At 36.5% G+C, this 20,770-nt stretch overlaps 1 protein-coding gene across 1 annotated transcript in view; it reads left to right on the top strand.

The window, feature by feature from the left end:
• The window catches only part of ABI3BP (ABI family member 3 binding protein), a 193,955-nt gene that overhangs the window by 163,951 nt on the left and 9,234 nt on the right, over positions 1 to 20,770 (top strand). The window contains exons 57-58 of the mRNA XM_029938697.1: positions 2,922 to 3,131; positions 9,275 to 9,383. Coding sequence (XP_029794557.1) covers positions 2,922 to 3,131; positions 9,275 to 9,383 — 319 coding nt within the window. The remainder of the gene's footprint in view (positions 1 to 2,921; positions 3,132 to 9,274; positions 9,384 to 20,770) is intronic.

Here is a 20,770-nt window from a genome sequence, read left to right as displayed (position 1 = left end):
ATTTAATCTTAATTACTTTATTTTGGGTGTTTAGAACCTTATATCTAACATAACCAATGACAAGGTTAGGTTTAAATCTATCTTCTCTTGCTATTTGTCCCGTTTATCCTTTGTTCCCTCTTTTATTCTTTTTCAACCATCTTTTAGATTATTTTGTTGTTGTTGTTGAGATATATTAGACACACAATATTACATTAGTTTCAGTTGTACAGCATAGTAACTCAACTTCTCCATACATTATATTATGTTCACCACAAGTGTAGCTACCGTCTGTCACCACACAACACTACTATAATACCATTGACTCTGTCCCCTATGCTGAACCTTTTATTCCCATAACTTATTCATTCCATAACTGGAAGCCTCTTTGCCTCACTCCCCTTCACGCATTTTGCCGTCCACCCTCCCCTCTGGCAACCATCTGTTTGTCTTCCTATATTTATGGATCTCTTTCTGCTTTCTGTTGGTTCATTTGTGTGGATTTTTTTTTTTAGATTCTACATATAAGTGAAATCATACAGTACTTGTCTTTCTCAGTCTGACTTATTTCACTTAGCATTATACCCTCTAGGTACATCTGTGTTGTTGCAGATAGCAAGATTGCATTCTTTTTTATGGCTGAGGAGTTTTCGTGTGTGTGCGTGTGTGTGTGTGTGTACACACAGCATTTTTTATACATTCATCTCTCACTGGACACTTGGGTTGTTTCTATAATCTTAGCTATTGCAAAGAGTACTGCAATAAACATAGGGGTAAATATATCTTTTCAAATTAGTATCTTCATTTTCTTTGGGCAAATACCTATTAGTGGAAACTGGATTATACAGTATTTCTATTTTTAATTTTTTGAGGAAACTCTACTGTTTTGCACACTGGCTACACAAGTTTATATTCCTACCAGCAGCACACAAGAGTTTTATCCACATTTCTTGTCAACACTTGTTATTTCTTGTTTTCTTGTCTCTAGCCATCCTGACAGGTACGAGGCAGTATCTTATTGTAGTTTAGATTTGCATTTCCCTGATGATTACTGTTGTTGAGCATCTTTTCATGTGTCTATTGGCCAGTTACATGTCTTCCTTTGGAACAGTATCTGTTCAGGTACTGTGTCCATTTTTAATTGGATTATTTATGTGTTTTGATGTTATATAAATTCTATATAATTCCCATTTCTTACCCCCTTTGTCACAGATTAATTGAAATATAAACATGGGTTTATTTCTGAAGATTGAGTTTTATGCTTTTTATGATTCTCTTTTCTCTCTTTAGTTTTCTTACTAGCTGTAATGATTTTATTATTGCTTTAGGGTTTATAGTATATAATTTTAATTTACCACAATCTACCTTCTAGTGATATTCTACAACTTCACAAATAGTGTAAGAACCTTACATTAGTGTAGCAACTTTTCTCTCCTCCTATCATTGTTATACATTTTACTTTTATATCATGCTAAATTGATATTATTTCTGTTTAAATAGTAAATTACCTTTTAGAAAGAAATAATAAAAATATTGTGCATATTTACCTACCTGGTGCTCTTTAACCCTTTGTGTGGATCCATATTTCCATCTGGCATCATTTTCCTTCTGCCTGAACATTCTTTAGCCTTCCTTGTAGGGTGGGTCTGGTGGTTTGAATTCTGTTAGCTTTTGTATTTGTAAAAGGTGTTCTACTTTACAAAAAAAAAAGGATATTTTCACTAAAGAATTCCAGATGATAAGGTTTTTTTTCGCAGTATTTAAATATGCTGCCCCAATGCCTCTCACTTGCCTCCTTTCCAATGAGACATCTGCCATAATCCTTCCCTTGGTTGTACTATAGATCATGTGTCTTTTCTCCTTTAAAAGTTTTCTTTTTTTCACTGGTTTTGAGAAACGTGATTGTGATTGGTGTTGTTTCTACATATTTGTTGTACTTAGGTTTCTTTGAGCCTTTTGGATCTGTGGGTTTAGAGGTTTTATCAAATTTGGAAAATCTTTGGCCATTACTTCTTGAGATATCTTTTCTACCCCCTGTTCTCTACACAGATGTTAAAATTCCATGTAAGTTACACTGTCTGACGCTGTCCCACAACTCACTGATGCTCTGCTCATTATTTTTATTTTTTCTTTCCACTTTTATTTTGCTAAGTTTTTATTGCTGTGTCTCCAAGTTCAATAATATTTTTCTACAATACCATATCTGTGCTAGTATCACCCCCTGTTTTTTGTATCTTACACATTTTAGTTTTCACATCTAGACACACAATTTGGGTCTCTCTCTATATATATAGATAGATATGTATATGTATATATCTTTCATGTGTTAACTTTTTAACTATGTGTGGATTATAGCTACAATAATGGTTTTATTGTCCTTGTCTGATAACTCTAACATCCATGCAAGCTTCAGATTGATTTCAAATGATTTATCTTTCTCATTATGGGCAATATTTTTCTATTATTTCCCTTTATCACTTTTTATTCCTAAGGTATTATTGAATTTTTTCCTGGGTGCAGTTAAATTACTTGAAACCACTTGATCCTTTTGAGTCTGGCTTTTAAGATTTATTAGGTGGGGCCAGAACTGTGTTACGTGTAGGGCTAATTATTCCCCCACTATTAAGGCAATACCCTCTTGGGTATTTTCCAATACCTCAGAAATCATCTAGTTTAAAACATGCTCAGGAGGACCAAATTGCTTCTGGATATTAGCATAAGTTAAACCCATTTTAAAAAGTAAATCAGCTACAACAACTACGTCATGGATCCCAGACACAGGAATTCTAGATCTTCACAAGCTTGAACAGTGCACATCACTGCTTTCATCTATCTTCTCATTAAACCAGATGTCCTCAAACAGATAAATATATTTGAGGTTACCTCCACCTTCTATATGTACAAACTAAAATAAGGCTAAATGTCCGATCCTTGTCTCTTAGGCCCTCATGTGCGATACATCCAAAAACCAGACAACAGGCCCTGTTCCATCACTGATTCCGTCAAACGGTTCCCCAAAGAGGACGCCACCGAGGGGAATGCCACCAGCCCACCGCAGAACCCGCCCACCAACCTCACTGTGGTCACCGTGGAAGGCTGTCCCTCATTTGTCATCCTTGACTGGGATAAGCCACTCAACGATACTGTCACTGGTAAGATGATGCATGAGAACTCATACTTGCTGGGAAGCTTGGATAATGCGAACGTGGTACCTGGTCAAACTACGTCTGGTGAAGCAGATCTCAGGGGTAGCAAGTCAAGTGTCACCTGATGGGAAAAGATCATCTGTGTCCCGGTGATGGGCTTCCTGTTCATTTAACAGCTCTCTTCAGGTTATGTTCCTCCCATCTTCTCTCCAAACTCTTCTTCATAGTGTAAAGATAGATGTGGTCTTTTCATGATCAAGAAAATTACAGTTAACAAAGGAGAAGTTGGTGGGGCTGATGATAATTAAACCAGTTTTCATTTAACCAACCTGATTCCTTGATTGACCTAGAACTTTCAAGTAATTCAACTATTTAAGGAGAATTTTTTTTTTTTTAGAATTCTGATTGTGGTTGATTTTCTGCTCATCTCAGAAAATTTCAATTCTGCTATCACTAACCCAATCCTTCTAAAAATGACTGTGAAAACTAAGAAATCCTGAGTCATTCTTTGAATTTATTATATGCAAAGTAATTCTTTATATGAACAGGTTAGTCGAACTCGAGAGGGGGGAGGGAAGGTAAGGGGCTGAGTCAGCTAGAGGAATATAGCGAACAGTAGTTCACATGCCCCACTCCAGTGCCTCGCTATGCATGGGACGGGTAGACACGGTCTAGAGGGGCCACCAAGGAGCTATCAGGATGGGTGGAAGGAAGTGTACAGGGGAAACGGGGAGTGGGTGATTCAGTCAAAATATTTTCTGTGAATAAAGGAGTAAACAGCAGCTATTTCTCCTCAGACAAAACCGTTTGGTCTGGGCAACTTCCACTATAAGCAGCCTATCTTTGCTTAGCTGGGTTTTTTTTTTTAAATTTAAACAGTATTCTGTGAATATCATTTCTCATACAGACCTTGCCTTTGTTTTGAGAAAGAACCAGCCACTGCTCATGTTTCCTGGGGACTTGTCTAGTCCTGCTTCTTTACTTGGGACTACGCCAGTAGGTGCTACCACCCCAGTATCTAAAAAACCATAAATCTCTAAGCATTGACTATCTACATGGATTAAAAAGTCCAAATCTCCCAATTCATCTACTGTGCCAATAGGGAGTTCTCCTGACAGCCCGAGGCTTAGTTACCATAAAACCAAATGAACTGTAACATTTCATCTGCCTTAAAGATATGGGACATCAAGTTGGAATTGGTTAATATATCTAAAATCTAATACATTTAATATATATTCACTTTGGTGTGTCAGTTTCTGATTTAACGTTTTAAAAGCAAAGTGATTTTCCTTTCCAGTTCATCATGAGACTTTTTTTAATTGTATAAATTTACAATCTCCAAAGAATAATGAACAGGGTATACTTTACCTATTTAGACAATTCCTTTTGTAACATTGTTACTAAATGTTAATGGGCTGCTTGCGATCTTTCACAAGATACTGGACTTAGAATAACAGCTTTTATGGATCTAAAAGCTAAAGGTCCATATCATTTTAGCTATAATATTTTCTAGATAGAAATAAATCCATATTTAATATTACTCACCTAGTCTGTATTTAAATGTTGGACCATATAGCGTAACAGTCTCTCCAATTTTTCGCACTTTTGTTTATTTTTATCTTATTTTATTTTATTTTATCTTATTTTATTTTATTTCAAACATAATCTTTTATAGACCAGTAGCTCAGATAATACAGCAATTAATTCTCAAATCACTGGAAATGTCTTTACAAAAAAAGAATTGAGAAAGATAACAAAAAGGAAGGGAGACATATTCTTTATTCCCTTAGTTGGCTTCTGTCTGTAATCTTTTAATTGGCAGGCACATATTACCTATAATAAATACATCCAAATTCAGTTGCTTCTACATGTCCCTTCTACACTAAAGTAGAAATAGATACACCTGAGAAATGGGCCAGAGCCTGAGTCCTTGGACAACTTAAATTAGTTATGGGGTAGTGCTTTGTGATATGCCAAGAGCACACCAACATAGATTTAAATCCCATACTGGCTGTGTTCTCTATATGCAGTTTGGGTATGCAATTTACTTCCTTGTTTTAGTTTTCTTATTTGTAATAATAATAATAACCTCCATTGTTATCCTCATGATAAGCTGAGGATAGCTTATCATGAGGATAAAATTAAACAGAATTTGAATGTGCAGTGTAAGTTAGAAGCTGTTAAATTAATGTTTGTCAGTAGTAGCAATAGTAGGACTGGTAGAAATAGTGTCACCCTTATTATTTTCATGACTAGAGACTGTGATTTCTCAAACTTTACAATAAGTAGGTTTTTTTCTGTTAAGTAAATTATCTTATAATAGGGCAATAATAACTTCGGGGGGGGGCGGGAAGACCAATTATTCAGTGTTACTTCTTTATAGATACCTTATCTCTTTACTGTTAAGGAATTTATCAATAAAACTCCATATCTTAAAGTAAAAAATATGGACACATACTAACTGGCTGTTTTACCTTCTGAAATATACTCAGAATGAGTCTATAAATACTCATTTCAAGCATTAATGTTCCATTTTTATGGTATGGTGGATTTATGAAAAAGCAATTTACAATTGCTTTAAAGCATTACAAATGAAAGGTATATTTACAAAGCCCAAGAATAAACATTCAAAAACTAGAATTCTGAAATTCTATGTATGTTTTCTAATTATAAAGGTAATTTCTATATCCATTTTGAAAACTTGAATCTTTAAAGATAAAAATTGTATTAAATGAACATTTAAAACTGAGTCCAACGACACATGAAATGATGCTCAACATCACTCATCATCAGGGAAATAAAAATGAAAACCACACTGAGATACCACCTCACACCAGTCAGAGGGGCTAAAATGAACAAATCAGGAAACTATAGATGCTGGCGAGGGTGTGGAGAGACGGGCACCCTCCTACACTGTTGGTGGCAATGTAAACTGGTTCAGCTGCTCTGGAAAACAGTGTGGAGGTTCCTCAAAAAACTATCGATAGAACTCCCTTATGACCCAGCAATAGCATTGCTGGGGATTTACCCAAGAGAGACAGAAATGCTGATGCATAGGAGCACATGTACCCCAATGTTCATAGCAGCAATGTCAACAATCGCCAAAACATGGAAAGAGCCCAAGTCCATCACCTGACGAATGGATCAAGGAGATGTGGTTCATATATACAATGGAGTACTACTGGCCAACGAGAAAGAATGAAATCATGCCATTTGCAGCAGCGTGGATGGAACTGGAAGGTATTATGCTGAGTGAAATAAGTCAGAGAAGGACAGATAAATGTTTTCACTCATATGTGGATCTTGAGAAACTTAACAAAAGTCCATGGGCAGCAGAAGGGAGAAAAATAGTTACAGAGAGGGAGGGAGGCAAACCACAAGAGACTTTAAATACAGAGAACATACTGAAGGTGGATGGTGGGAGGTGGGGGAAGGGGGGAAATGGGTGATGGGCATTGAGGGAGGCACTTGGGATGAGCACTGGGTGTTGTATATAAGCCAATCTGACAATAAATTCTATTTCTAGGAAATGAGCATTGAAAAAAAAAAAGAAAAAAAAATCTGAGTCAAAAGAAAATTGGAGAAGATATTCAGGAAGAGTTTGATACTAAGAGTCTGGGGTAGTATTAAAAAGAATATTACATAGTCCGTGATTAATGTCCCATGCCAAAGGTGTTTCTTGAAAGTGTTTTCATGCAAATTCAATGGGAGTGTCATACAAATTTTTCTTTGGGTTACTAAGCAGCACTTGAATCTTTCCAACTGAAATCTTTCAAATTTTTGTGACCCTAGTTTCAAAACACAACTCAGGGATAATAAGCACTAACAATAATAGGTATCACCTGTTGAACAAAACATATGCAAAATATTATTGAGCACTTTCTGTATATTCTTAATTTAATCCCCACAAGCAGCCCTATGAAGAGATATTGTTGACATTTTACAAACTGAGGTCAGGTCAAGTGGCTTAGTCTATCACTTTTCAATGAGCCACGTAGTAGCCTTTTGGTGTTTTTAACATTTTGTTTTTATTGTTTAAAATTTTATAGATTTTAAAATTTTAAATCCAAGTTAGTTAACATACAGTATAATAATATTTTCAGAAGTAGAATTTGTGTAACACCCAGTACTCATCCCAACAAGTGTCCTGCTTAATGCTCTTTGCCCATTTAGCCCAACCCAGCCCTCCACCCAACACCCCTCCAGCAACCCTTGGTTTGTTCTCTGGATTTAAGAGTCTCTTATGGGCTGTCCCCTCTCTGTTTTCATACTAGTTTTGTTTCCCTTTCCTTATGTTCATCAGTTTTGTATCTTAAATTCTATGTAATTAATGAAGTCATATGGTATTTGTCTTTCTCTGACTTATTTCGCTTAGCATAATAGTCTCTAGTTCCATCCATATTGTTGCAAATGGCAAGGTTTCATTCTTTTTGGCCGCTGATACTCCAGTGTGTGTGTGTGTGTGTGTGTGTGTGTGTGTGTGTGTGTGTGTGTACATACACACCACATCTTCTTTATCCATTCATTAGACAATGGACATTTGGACTCTTTCCATACTTTAGCTATTGTTGATAATGCTGCTATAAACATTGGGGTGCATGCACCCCTTTAAAACAGCACTCCTGTAATCCTTTGGAGTAGCCCCCTCCACCTTTACTTTAAAAGAAAAGTCATAAGTGTTTTGGGTCCCTCATCAGTAGCATAGCTAACCCTGTATCCAATAAGCAGTTTCCATTTTTTAAAAATCTATTTTAATTACATTTTAATTACTGCCATCTTTACCTATCTAGTAAATACTGCTTCACAGCTGAGAAACAGATATAAAATGGATATATTTGAATTTAGTGTCCTCCCCGTCCTTCCGTTTTTACCCTCTTTAAGAATAGAAAGCCAACTGGCAAATAGGTTGGGGACGAAGGGTCTGAGAAAAGAACACTAAATACCTGGCCATTAGTCATTTGGTAGCTGTGCTAATGTATCCAGATACAGTTCCCTTCTGGTTTAATTTTGAATTTTTGGAAGCATTGTCATACAAAATTATTCAGGAAGAGCCACCCTTTTTTGATTTTTATAATAGACCATTAAAAATCCTTCCCAAATTAAAATTGGTGATTATGTCTTCCAGTCTTTCCATAGTTTGAGTTTTACAACCAGTCTCCAACCCCCACCTTTTTTGTCTTAGTACTAATAGAATCCCTGCTAAATTGCCACCCCCTTTGCAGTTTTCCCACTTTCCCTGACGGCCCACTTGTATATTTCTTCATACTCACAGAGCTGATTTTGAGTAGAAATATTTTTTTTCTATTTGTTGAGTTTTGAATCTTCTGTGTGATCTTGTCACATACATTACGCTAAACCCCAAATAAGAACTGGAAAAGCCATTAACAAATTTATAAATTATTTTTTAAAAAAGCCCTCTCAAAGCCCTTCTCTCGATTAGCCCTGCAAGTTCATAGAAATATGCCTTTAGGTGAAATTTATGTATAGCTCCATGCATACTTTAAGGTCATGATTTAAAAAACAAGGATTATTTTCAAGGAAGCATATGTAAACACTATGTACACATCTTTTGTAACTTATGTAAGCAGTAGGTAGAAAAATCCCATAATTCTATAGTTCACAGTAATGAACTATCATTCATTATTTGGTTAACTGCTATTTGCTGCATGGTTTTAAACCCAAAGAAGTTTTTATTTTTGCAGCAGGACCATGTATGAGTGGTCTTTTCCCTAGCTACACTATAAAGCCCCACAGAGGAGAAACATGCCTTCTACTTAAGTACCACTTCTCACAGCACTTTCCCCACACTGGGCTTTTCAATAATGATGGACCATTTCACTTGCCTGACAAAATCACTAGTTACCAGTATCCAAAGCTACCACAGGGACATCATCAGTCTTCACAGTTCCTCGGCTTTTTGTGTTCCAGTAAAGGGAAAGCAGATGTGGTCAATGAGCACCTCCCAAAATGCTGTGGGATCTTCATCATTCGCTGGCCATCTCCGTCCGCAAATGGCTAATATATAAGATCAGTACATCTCAAGAACTACACACTTACATGAGAGTGACTTTATGATGCGGTTAGCCTTAAGAACAATTAAATCAGCTGGGACATAAAGACATGTATTTGTTGACTTTTTTGCTTTTCAGAATATGAAGTTATATCCAGAGAAAATGGGTCATTCAGTGGGAAGAACAAGTCCATTCAAATTACAAATCAAACTTTCTCCACAGTAGAAAATCTAAAACCAGATACAAGGTAAGCCAGCTGTGCTATTCCGGGTGAATCCTGACCGTACAAAAGTCATCACAAAGGAATGAAATGACCTCATCCATCTCTGTCTTAAGGGACAGTGTAGTTTGCATTTCATTCTTTGGCTTTCTGTGCAAAGCAGTAGATACCTCTAGAGTCATGTTTTACAAATACACCAATTACTGGTGCGGATACAACAGCTGACAAGCTGGTCTTCTAAGTTAACACTGTAGGTGAAAATGCTGAAAAATAGAAGATTGTTAATACCAAATGTTGATATTAAATATCAAAATGGAGAGAAGGAAAAGTCTGTGGATGAGACACAAGAGGAGTGTGTATGATATAAACTAAACGTGAAACAGAAGACTTTGCTGTTCTGTTTGCTGGAAAGAGGGCAAGGATATAAAAGCTATGTAACAAATGCGGATGAAAGCCTGTGATAGTTAATGCTTAAAATAACTACAGACCATTCTCAGGCCTAGCAGTCTTTTTGTCTTGAGTCTTTTTATCATCAACAAATGAGAATCCATTTTTGAAAATAGATATACATAAATTTATTGATGGTCTGTAACAAACAACTTTTCTTGGCATCTCTTATTACCTATTTGTACAGGGCTGTTTACATTATGGTATGGTTTTGTCATTTTTTTTAATCTAAAATATCCAATATTTTATCAGCTCACTGTATTGGAAGAAAAATATAAATAAGCTTTATATGCTTCTAAAAATGTAACAGGGAAGGTTTTGTTTTGTGTTTTGTTTTGTTTAACATGGCTAAATCATCAAACTTATTGTTCAAGGAAGTTCTCAAATGAATATAGCCATGCATTTCCTTAAAAAAGCCAATGTACTAAGTTCATTTGGGGACTAAATATCACTCTCTGTGAAAAATCAATTTCTTTACTCAAATTCCAAAACACTATATAATACACCGTCTGTGCTTTCAGTTAAAACAAAAATATCTTCACATCTTAAGTGAAGTACACCAAGCAACAGAGATCAATTTTCAGACACAATCGCAAATTTTTCCAAATATTTCACGGCTTAAAAATATTTCACGGTATTTACAAAGATCAGCAGAGACAAAGACTAGAACTCCAACATTAGAAAATTTTTTCATAAGTTTTACTTCTATCTTCCATTGTCATCAGTTGATTGAATTGAATCAAGTATTGATTATAACACTCAAAAGAGCCTATTATAGTTCTGACAACAAGGAAACTCTGATAATATTTTCAGGAAAAAAAGGAAGCATCTAGTTAATTGTAGATGGTTTGCTGTGTATAAACTGTAGTCCTAGACTACAAATATAATACTTTCCACAAGCATTTTTTTTCTGTAAAGTTCTCTATTTTGAGCTGTAATATGGAAAATTTTACAGCTGCTAATTTTTTAAAGGGTTTAAGTTAGCCAAAATAAGCATGTATTTCAGTAAAACCTCATTTGATGGTCTTGGTCCTGTTTCCTGAGATAGATTAACAGGGAGAGAGACTATTTTTAACAACATATTTTAAGGAAAGAGTAAAAAAGAAAAAGTTCTGTAATTGGACTTTTAAATAGGTGAATTTGGGCTTACAGAACATGGATTTTTTTTCTTTATAGTTTCTTGCTTTTTATTCCACTTAATACACCGAAAACATATTGAAAAGCATCCAATTTCTAAATATTCATTGTGTTCCTTTTCTGAATTAGGCTTTCAAAATTTCATTTTCAACGTTGACCTATGACTCATGAGAAGAAGTAGAAAATAATTATTTAAGTGACATTTTAAACCTGATTTGTCTGTAAAAGGTTTGTGTTTCACTCTGCTATCATTTATTAAGTGTTAACAGTGTGCTTAGTGTGACTACAACACTGAATAAACATGGTGCCTGCCCTTGAGGACTTGAGGTAGTGGGGTAGTCCATTAGTAACTGGTGATTCTACACAAAGTGGTGAGACCTGACAAAAATGTATACAAGGTGCAAGGGGAGCACAGAGTGGGTGACACTTTGCAAAGTCTGGGGAAATTGGGAAAACGTCCTGAAGGAGGTGACACCTGGGTTCAGGCTTCAAGGATGAGTAGGAAGGAGTTAGCTAGGTAACTGTGGTAGGGGAAAGAAATGTCAGAGAGACTAGCACATGTCAGTGCAGATGGCCAAGTGGCATGACTGTGTGCAGTGAACAATCAGCTACTTTCATGAGTGTGCGGGGTGAAAAGCGGACACAGGCAGGGGAAGCAATGAGAGGTGGAAGCCATGTTGTGCCAGATCAAGGAACTTGGTTAAGAGATGGGAAGGGCCAGAAAGATGGTAACTGAGAGTGACTTACTCCAACTTTCAATTTAGTTTTTTCTGACGTTGATTTAGTTTGAATAATCACTTTTGACTCTAGAGCTACTTATAATGAGTAACAGTTGGTTGAATAAAGCTAACAAAAAAAAATTTTTGCTAATGTCTTGCAAGAGTGCCATTTTGGTATCTTGCTTATTTGGCCAAGTAGGTGCATAAGACAAAATACCTCTGGGCTAAGCTGCATTTCGTTCTGGAATCACAGTCATGGAGTTCACATCTAGCTTCTGCTAGAAATTGTTATGCGAGTTATGCTAATTGTTTCTGGAGTTTACCTCAGTTGTAGGAAATACACTAATTGTGGGATTTACAGTCGTGTCCACTGTATCCCACCCTAAGGTAGCCATCTTGCTTGTCACTCCTGTCCTTCATCGGTTGGTCTTCAAAAGAGGGACCCCTACAACTATTCTCATCTCAGGACAAGCAAAGCCCAAACAAGGTCCTTTCTGGAATCATCTTTGGGAAAAAGTAATATTAAGCATAGGAATCCCTGAAATCAGAATCCTGTGCCAGGTTTTTCCAGTTGGCATAAATTTTGGGCCACTCAATGTGTCTGTATTTGGTTTATTTTATGTTATTTTTAGATTTGGTATAATTGATTGAAATCCAGTTCAGACATAAAGACTGTTGATGCTCATACATATGATTCGACCAGGATTATATTGATAGTTCCTAATGGGCCATTATTTAAAAGTTGCATATCAGCAGTTTGAGGGGCTCCTGGGTGGCTCAGTCAGTTAAACCTCCAACTTCGACTCAGGTCATGATCTCACGGTTCATGGGTTCAAGCCCCACGTCAGGCTCTATGCTGACCACTAGCTCAGAGCCTGGAGCCTATATTCAGATCCTGTGACTCCTTCTCTCTCTGACCCTCCCCTGATTACGCTGTCTCTCTCTCTTTCTCTCTCAAAAATAAATTAAAACATTAAAAAAAATTTTTAAGTTGTATATCAGCAGTTTGAAAAACATTTCCCCATTGGTAGCAGATATAATACACATGGATATAAAGGTGCTCTGGTGAAAATTGTTTACAGTATGTGGAACCTTGTAGTAGTCAGGTAGTTTAGTAGATCCCAGACCACAGTGAGTGGGAATGCATTCTATGTTTACTTAACAGGTATGCTAGAGATGAATTTGTCCATTTAATGGGCCAAAAAATGTCTTCAGCTGAAGTATTAAAATTATGATTTGAAACTTCTATTAATCAAAATAACTTCATGAGTTAAGGAAGAATACATTGAAGTCAAATTATTTCGTTTAATCTGAAATTTCTAAAGCCTAGAAGCACCTGGGGAAACTAAACTAATAGCCATGAAACAGCCAGACAGCATCACAAGACAGCATAAAAGACCACATAGGACTTATACTGAAGTTCTACAATTTAGAAGAAAGAAGGCCTCACCCAACACTTGAGACTAGAACTTGATGGTAAAGGAAATAATTGACTAGAACAGGCTGGCAAGAAAAGAAAGACTAACAATAGAATTGTCCTTTCAAATCATGTCCATGTGCACCACTTAGGTGAAATACAAGTAGTCCTCAAAGTTACTACTGACAGCAAGTTTACAGCCAGAATAATAAAATTACGAGTTCCAAATTTAGGTTTGTAGGCTTTTTCGATGTAAGCTCTTTCCATACTATCTTAAGTTGTTAAGGCATGATTTCTTTCCATTATATCTTTTCTGCCCAGCCATGATCCAAGATTAATGCTAATAAAAGGCATGCTATAAAATAAAGAGGAAGTATGTACAGCACATAGCCACCAGGTGGTTTTTATTACCTGCAAAGACTTCAGTAACATTTCAGTGCCTGTTGAATTCCCAACGGGCAAACTTTGAATTATAGTTGGTAAAATTCAACCCCCACCCCCTCCCCCGCCACCATGAGGTTCTGGGATACACTATTTGAAAAGCTAGAAGATAATAAATTTTGAAAGAATTACTGTAAATGTGTTCCAATTTCAAGAGACACGTGTATATAATTTATTTTTGTAGCATTTTCTATCATTTGTCCTGACTAAAAATGACAGGATCTAAAAATAGGTGATAATTACAGGCTAATCATTTATTATACACCAAAATGGGGGGAGCAGAGCTTGGTGTTAGAACATTTAACCCAAGAGAATTAATGCAGAGAAAATAGATCTCAAGAGCTTTTTGGGTTAAAAATTTTAAATGTTCACACACTAGTCTAGAACCAAAAGCACAGGGGACTGTGTTACCTTTTTCTTCTCATAGTATATGATGACTTTCTCCCTGCCTGATTTTACATTTTAGCCAGGTTTTTTGTTTTTTAACCTCCTCTGCAAAAGCTCAAAAAATAGTCCACAGGAAGGGACCATCCAGCCAGCTGTCTTGCTGAAGGACAGTTTGGTTGCATGCAGGGTGTGAGATGTTTCTTCCGTAGAGAGTGAAGCCTCATGGCTGCTCTGGGGCACCGGACTGCAGTGCCAATGGTGGCACAGCGGGGACCCCCCAAGTCTTGCCAACAGATGCACGCAGCTACGATGGGCTTCGGTCATACGTGTGCACAGGGCAGAGGGCTGTTGCTGTAGAGCCCTATTTTAGTCATTCACACAGGAGATGTGTGCTAACAGGGGCACAGTGCTATGACACAATTCCATCTCTTTCTTTGCAAGACCCATCCTCCCCCAACCCCTAAAATACAAAGAAAATAGAGATATGTTGGTATCCACCTGAATCAGTGCCCACCTAGCCCACTCACCAATATATATTTTCCATTTATTTCCCCCGTGATACCTCAGTGTGTGGCTCTTGTTGAGCTAAAAGAAAAAATACTAAGAAGAGCCTCTCCTTGTACAGCCACCCACTTGGTGTGTAAAGACAACTATGGTTATTTTTAGTTCTGTGAACAGAACTTATTGATAAGGGATATGACTGCAACAGTAAGTTTTGTACCACTGCCTATGGGGACAGGAAGTGTGAGGTAAATTGATCTTGGAGTCTCTCCCACCTCTAAAATGATATATTCTTATGATATCCAAAGACATGCATAGAATCAGTGGGAAACTGGAACTGAAGTAAAATAAAAATCTAGGTCAAGCCTTAGAGCAAGTAGACTTGTCCTTCTGTTACAGAAGTAGATAAGGCATTTTTCTTTGTGGCTGTGGCCTCCAATTTTTTTCTAGGCAAATTGTTCCTAGCTCACATTTGGATAACCCACTGTTAGACTGTGTTCTCCCTGATGAACAGATTGGACAGGATAGATGGACACACCTAATTGCTATACAGTAAAAACCAACAAAAAGCCCTGTAATCTCTTCAGGTGAGCCCTTCTCTCCTCACTTGACTAAGAAAACTAAAGAATCCATTGTGTGTGCCAGATTTACATGGGATCCCGGAAATTTCCTATGCACAATGTATTCTGTCTGGTAATTAAAGCGAATCAAGTTCATATAACCTACTCCTGTACTTCCGTCCTCTGTGGCTTGGGAGGATTCTAGAGAACAGTTCTCCCTCTAAAGTTAAAACATACTAAAGTTTCCTGTAACTGACAACAAAGACAGTTTGGGAATATTGTTTACATTGTTTGATTTAATAAAATCTTGGTGCAAAAAGTAAACTGGAATAGAGGCAGCAACTTCTCATAAACTATAAACGTGGCTGAACGAAGTAGGCATGTGGAACAGCCATTATATGCTTATTCATAGTGTTTTTGTGCAATTCTGTGCCCTGCAGATTGTGTATTAACTTTTCAAGGTCTTTTCTCAAGGAGTAAAATAAGCTACTAGAGCATTAGGCACTGTATTGAGTTTCATTGTGGGTGTGGGCGGCAGAACAATCAGTTCACCATTAAAGAGGAAGAAATTGAAGGGATTAATCAGTTTTGCAACTTTTCTTCTGGCAAAAGGATAGCTAAGCCCATGGAACTCCACTAGTCTGTAGAGAGAGCAGTTATTCTTTTCACATAAACATTTTCTTTTAATTACTTTTCACTTAGAATTCCTTAGTATCTGTTGGGGGGGTGGGGAGGAGCATGCCAGAAACTCTTAGCAGCACCGTAGACTTAAGAGTGCAGCCCAGATCTGGAATTTCTTGTCCCTCCCTGTCTAAATGAGAGATCTGAGAATGTCCCAGAGGGCATACTTGTCACTGGTTGATGATACCTCATGCCAGCTGATGCCTTGCTCCTCTGCCCTTTGTCCCTGATTGGAACTTCTTTTATCCTCTAATCGTGTCCCTCCAGTTCTGCCCTTTTTGGCTCTTTGTCTGTATTCCCAGGTCAATACAATATCTGCATATGGCACATATCCAGAAAGGCTTGGGTAACTGATTGATTGGATTTCTCTTTCCCTATTTGAGGGCCTATTACTTATTTTTTCATATTCTACTTTTCAATTTCTTTCCCTCTGACTGAAGTCCCACCTGAATAGGGCTCAAATATTTAAAACTATGTGGGGGTAAAATTAGCCAACGAAACCACTCACACCAACAAGCAGTTACAGGGTGGCTTCCTTTACTTTGCAGAAGCTTGTTAGTTTGATGTAGTCCTACTTGTTTATTTTAGCTTTTGTTCCCTTTGCTTTTGGCATCAAATCCAAACACTCATTGCCAAGACAAATGTCAAGGAGATTACTCACAAGGTTTTCTTCCAGGAGTTTTATGGTTGCAGATCTTATATTTAAGTATTTAATCCATTCTGAGTTAATTTTGTGTATGGTGTTAAGATAGTGGTCAAGTTTAATTCTTCTGCATGTAGCTGTCCCGTTTTCCCAAGACCATTTATTGAAGAGACTGTCCTTTTCCCAATTGCATATTCTTGTCTCCTTTGTCATAAATTAATTGACCATATATGGGTGAGTTTATTTTTGTGCTATTATGTTCCATTGATCTATTTTTCTGTTTTTATGCCAATACCATACTGTTTTTGATTATTGAAGCTTTGCAATATAGTTGGAAATCCAGGATAGAGCTTTCAGCTCTGTTATTTCTCAGATTGCTTGGGCCATTTGGGTCTTTTATAGTTCCATACAAATTATAGGTTGATTGTTCTATTTTTGTGAAAAATGCCATTGGAATTTTGATAGCAATTGCATTGAATCTATAGATTGCTTTGGATAGTAGGGAAATTTTAACATATTAATTCTTCTAATCCATTGACATGAAATGTCTATTTATTTGTTTTCCTCAATTATGTCTTATTGTTTTCAGTGTGCAGATCTTTTACCTCCTTAGATAAAGTTATTCCTAAATATTTTATTTTGTTGATGCTATTAAAAATGGGATTGTTTTCTTAATTTCTCTTTCTGAAAGTTCATTGTTGGTATATAAAAACACAACTGAATTTCATATACTGATTTTTTATCCTGCAACTTGACTGAATTTATTTATTCTAACAGTGTTTGGTGAAGTGTTTAGGATTTTCTATATATAATATCATGTCATCTGCAAATAGAGATGGTTGTACTTCTTCCTTTCTGCTTTGCATGGCTCATATTTGTTTTTCTTGCCTAATTGCTCTCATTAAAACTTTCAGTATTACAGCAAATAAAAGTGGCAAGAGTGGGCATTCTTGTCTTATTCCTGATCTAGGGAGAAAGTTTTCAACTTTTCACTATTGAGTATGATGTTAACTGTGGGCTGGTCATATGTGGCCTTTATTATGTTAAGAAACATTCCCACTTTCCAACTTTGTTGAGACTTTTGTCATAAAAGTATGTTAAATTTTGTCTAATGCTTTTCAGCATCTATTGAGATCATATAAATTATCACTTAAGTTGTTAATGTGGTGCATCACATTGATTGATTTATGCATGTTGAACCATCCTTGTGTTGCTGGACTGAATCCCATTGGATCATGGTCTGTTCAGATTATCTATTTCTTCATCATTCAGTCTTGATAGGCTTAATACGTCTAGGAATAATTCCATTTTTTCTACATTATGTAATTTGTTGGAGTATAATGGCTTATAGTAGTCTCTTACAATCCTTTGGATTTTTGTGAAATCAGTTGTAATGTCTCTTCTTTCATATCTGATTTTATTTCAGTCTTCTTTTTTCTTAGCTACTCTAACTAAAAGCTTGTCAACTGTATCTTTTGGAAAAACAGCTCTTGGTTTCAGTGATCTTTTCTATTGTTTTCTAGTTCTCTACTTCATTTTTTTCTGTTCTGATCTTTGTTATTTCCTTTCTTCTACCAAATTTGGGCTTAGTTTGTTCTTTTTCTAGTTCTTTTAGCTGTAAAGTTAGGTTAATTGATACCTTTTTTTGTTAATGGAGGCATTCATCATTATATATTTCTCTCCTCAAATTGCATTTGCTGCATCTCATAAGTTTTGGTATGTTGCATTTTCATTTTCATTTGTCTCAAGATATTTTTTGATTACTCTTGATTTCTTCTTGGACCCATTGGTTGCTCAAGAGCATATTGTTTAATCTCCATGTATTTGTCAATTTTCCAATTTTCTTCATATAATTTATTTTTAGTTTCTTACCATTATGGTTAGGGAAAAAATGCCTGATTTGATTTGTTTTCTTTAATTTCTCAAGACTTGTTATGGCCTAAAATATAATCTATCCTACAGAATATTGCATGTGTGCTTGAGAATATGTATTCAGATGAAATGTTCTATAAATGTGTTAGATCCATTCAGTATTATGTGTAGTGTAAGTCCAATGTTTCATTATTAATTTTCTGTCTGGATGGTACCCCTGCTTTTGCTTCCCATCTGAATGATATATATTTTTCCACCTCTTCACCTTTAGTCTGTATGTGTCCTTAAAGCTGAAGTGAGGCTCTTGTAAGCAGCATTTACGTGGTTTTTATTTTTTGTCTATAAAGACACTCTGTACTTGGATTGGAGAATTTAGTCAATTGACATTTAAAGTTAATAGGTAGGGACTTACTATTGCTACTTTGTTCATTGTTTTCTGATTATTTTATAACCTTTATTTCCTCTTTTGCTCTGTTTTCTGTAGTGGTAAACTTAGATTGCTTTCTCTTCATCTTTTGTGTATCTATTATAGGTTATTGCTTTTGTTACCATGAGGTTTTCATAAAACATTTATGACAGTCTATTTTAAGCATAAAACAACTTAACTTCAAACATAAAAAAGCTCTATGCTTTTCTCTCCCCTCTACATTGTTTTTGATGTCACAATTTATCTTTCCTCACATTGTTGTAATCATTGACAGATTGTTGTAATATGGTTAATATTTTTCTTTTTTAACCTTTAAATTAGAGTTATAAGTCATTTACTGCACCATGATTAGAGTATTCTGTATTTAACTACGTATTTACCTTTACCAGTGAGTTTTATACTTTTGGATATTTTTTGTAACTAGTTGGCATCATTTAGTTTCAGCTAGAACTCTCACATTTCCTGTAAAGCCAGTATAGTGGTGATAAATTCTCAGCTTTTTTTTTTTAAACACTGCCTCTGTTTCAATTCTGAAGGACAATTTTGCTGACGGATTGGTTTGTATTTGTTTTAGCATGTTGAATATATCAGGCCACACCCTTCTGGTCTGAGAGTTCCTCCTGAAAAATCTGCTGATAGTTATGAAAGTTCTTTGCATGAAACAAGTTGCTTTTCCTTGCTTCTTTTAGATCTTCTCCTTAACTTTTGACAGCTTAATTATAATGTATTTTAGTGTGAACATCTTTAGATTCTTCTATATGGAACTTCTTGGACTTCCTGGATCTAGATGTCTGTTTCTTTCCCCAGGTTAAGAAACTTTTTAGCCAGTATTTCTTTGAATGAGTTTTCTGCCCCTTTCTTTCTCCTCCTTCTGAGACCACTGTAATGCATATCTTGGTCTGCTGGATGATGTCCATGTGTCTAAACTGTTTTCACTCATTTTCATCCTTTCATGTTTTGGTTCCTCTGATTAGATGAACTCCATTGCCCTCTCTTCAAGTTTGTTGATCCTTCCTTCTACTTGATGTAGTCTGACATTGAACTCCTCTAATGATTTATTCAGTTGAGTTATAGTATTCTTCCACTAAGCATTTTCTCTTTGGTACTTTTTAAAAAAGTCTCTCTTTGTTGAAATTCTCACTTGTTCTTGCATTTGTCTTTTGATCTTGGTAAGCATCTTTATGACTGTTATTTTGAACTCTCACATAAATCATTGTCTATATTGAAATTTGTTTCTGTTAACTTGTTTTGTTTGGAACATACTCCTCAGTTTCTTCAATTTCCTGGATTCTTTGTTCATTTCTGCATATTAAACACCCGCCTCTCTCAGTGTTGATACAGTGGTCTTGTTTAGGAAATTAATCTCTTCAATCAGTCCAGCCCAGGCTCTTTGTTGTCCCTCAAACCTCTGAGGTTGTCCAAGCCAACTTCTTTGCTGTTAGTGGCTCCCAGTAACTGAGGTACTCTATAACCCATCAGTGTCCCAAAGGTGAGAATTGTGGTCACCACGTGAGGGCAGGCTGATTATCAACTGGACCCTCAGATAGCAGCTGGGATACTCCTTACTTAACCCCCTCCAGAGAAACACTGGAAGATGAGTGTTTTTGCCTGCTATCTCTGTGTTAGCCCCAGGATGTAACCATCAGGTGGAACTGCTCTTGTACCTGTTTAAAAACTGCTTTGTGTGCTACAGTATTATGGGACCAAAGAATGTAAGCCCTGTTGGTTCTCAGAGCCAGGCAGCTGGAGTTGGGGGTGTGGGGAGGCATTCCTTGAACAGCAGCCACAAAAGCTGAGGTTCCATACACTTATACAAACTCCTTCCAAGGAGATAATGGTGACTTAGTTTTACTGTTCCAGTCAGAGGGAGGGGGCAGGGAAGATGTCCACCAGTTTTCCAGTTCTTGGTGAGGATTACAGCCAACCAGTACATATGTACTATAGTTAGAAGCCTGGTCCTTGGATTACAGCTTTTAATATATGCAAATAAACCTCTTTCAGGAAAATATTGTGCTACATGAATGGTTTTGCCTATTCTCTCTGTGCTGATCCCTGGGGGGTTAGCTGGTTAAGAACTGCTTCTTGGCTACTGTCCTATGGGACTTGTGAATGCAAGTTCTGTTGGCTTTCGGAGATAGGTGTTTATGGGCCCCATCCTTCAGGTGGGAGTCTTAAAAGGTGG

This window comes from Suricata suricatta, chromosome 5 (assembly GCF_006229205.1).
Source record: "Suricata suricatta isolate VVHF042 chromosome 5, meerkat_22Aug2017_6uvM2_HiC, whole genome shotgun sequence".
Lineage (NCBI taxonomy): Eukaryota > Metazoa > Chordata > Mammalia > Carnivora > Herpestidae > Suricata > Suricata suricatta.
The sequence above is the reverse complement of the archived record's forward strand: the minus strand, read 5'-3'. Positions and strand labels throughout refer to the sequence as shown.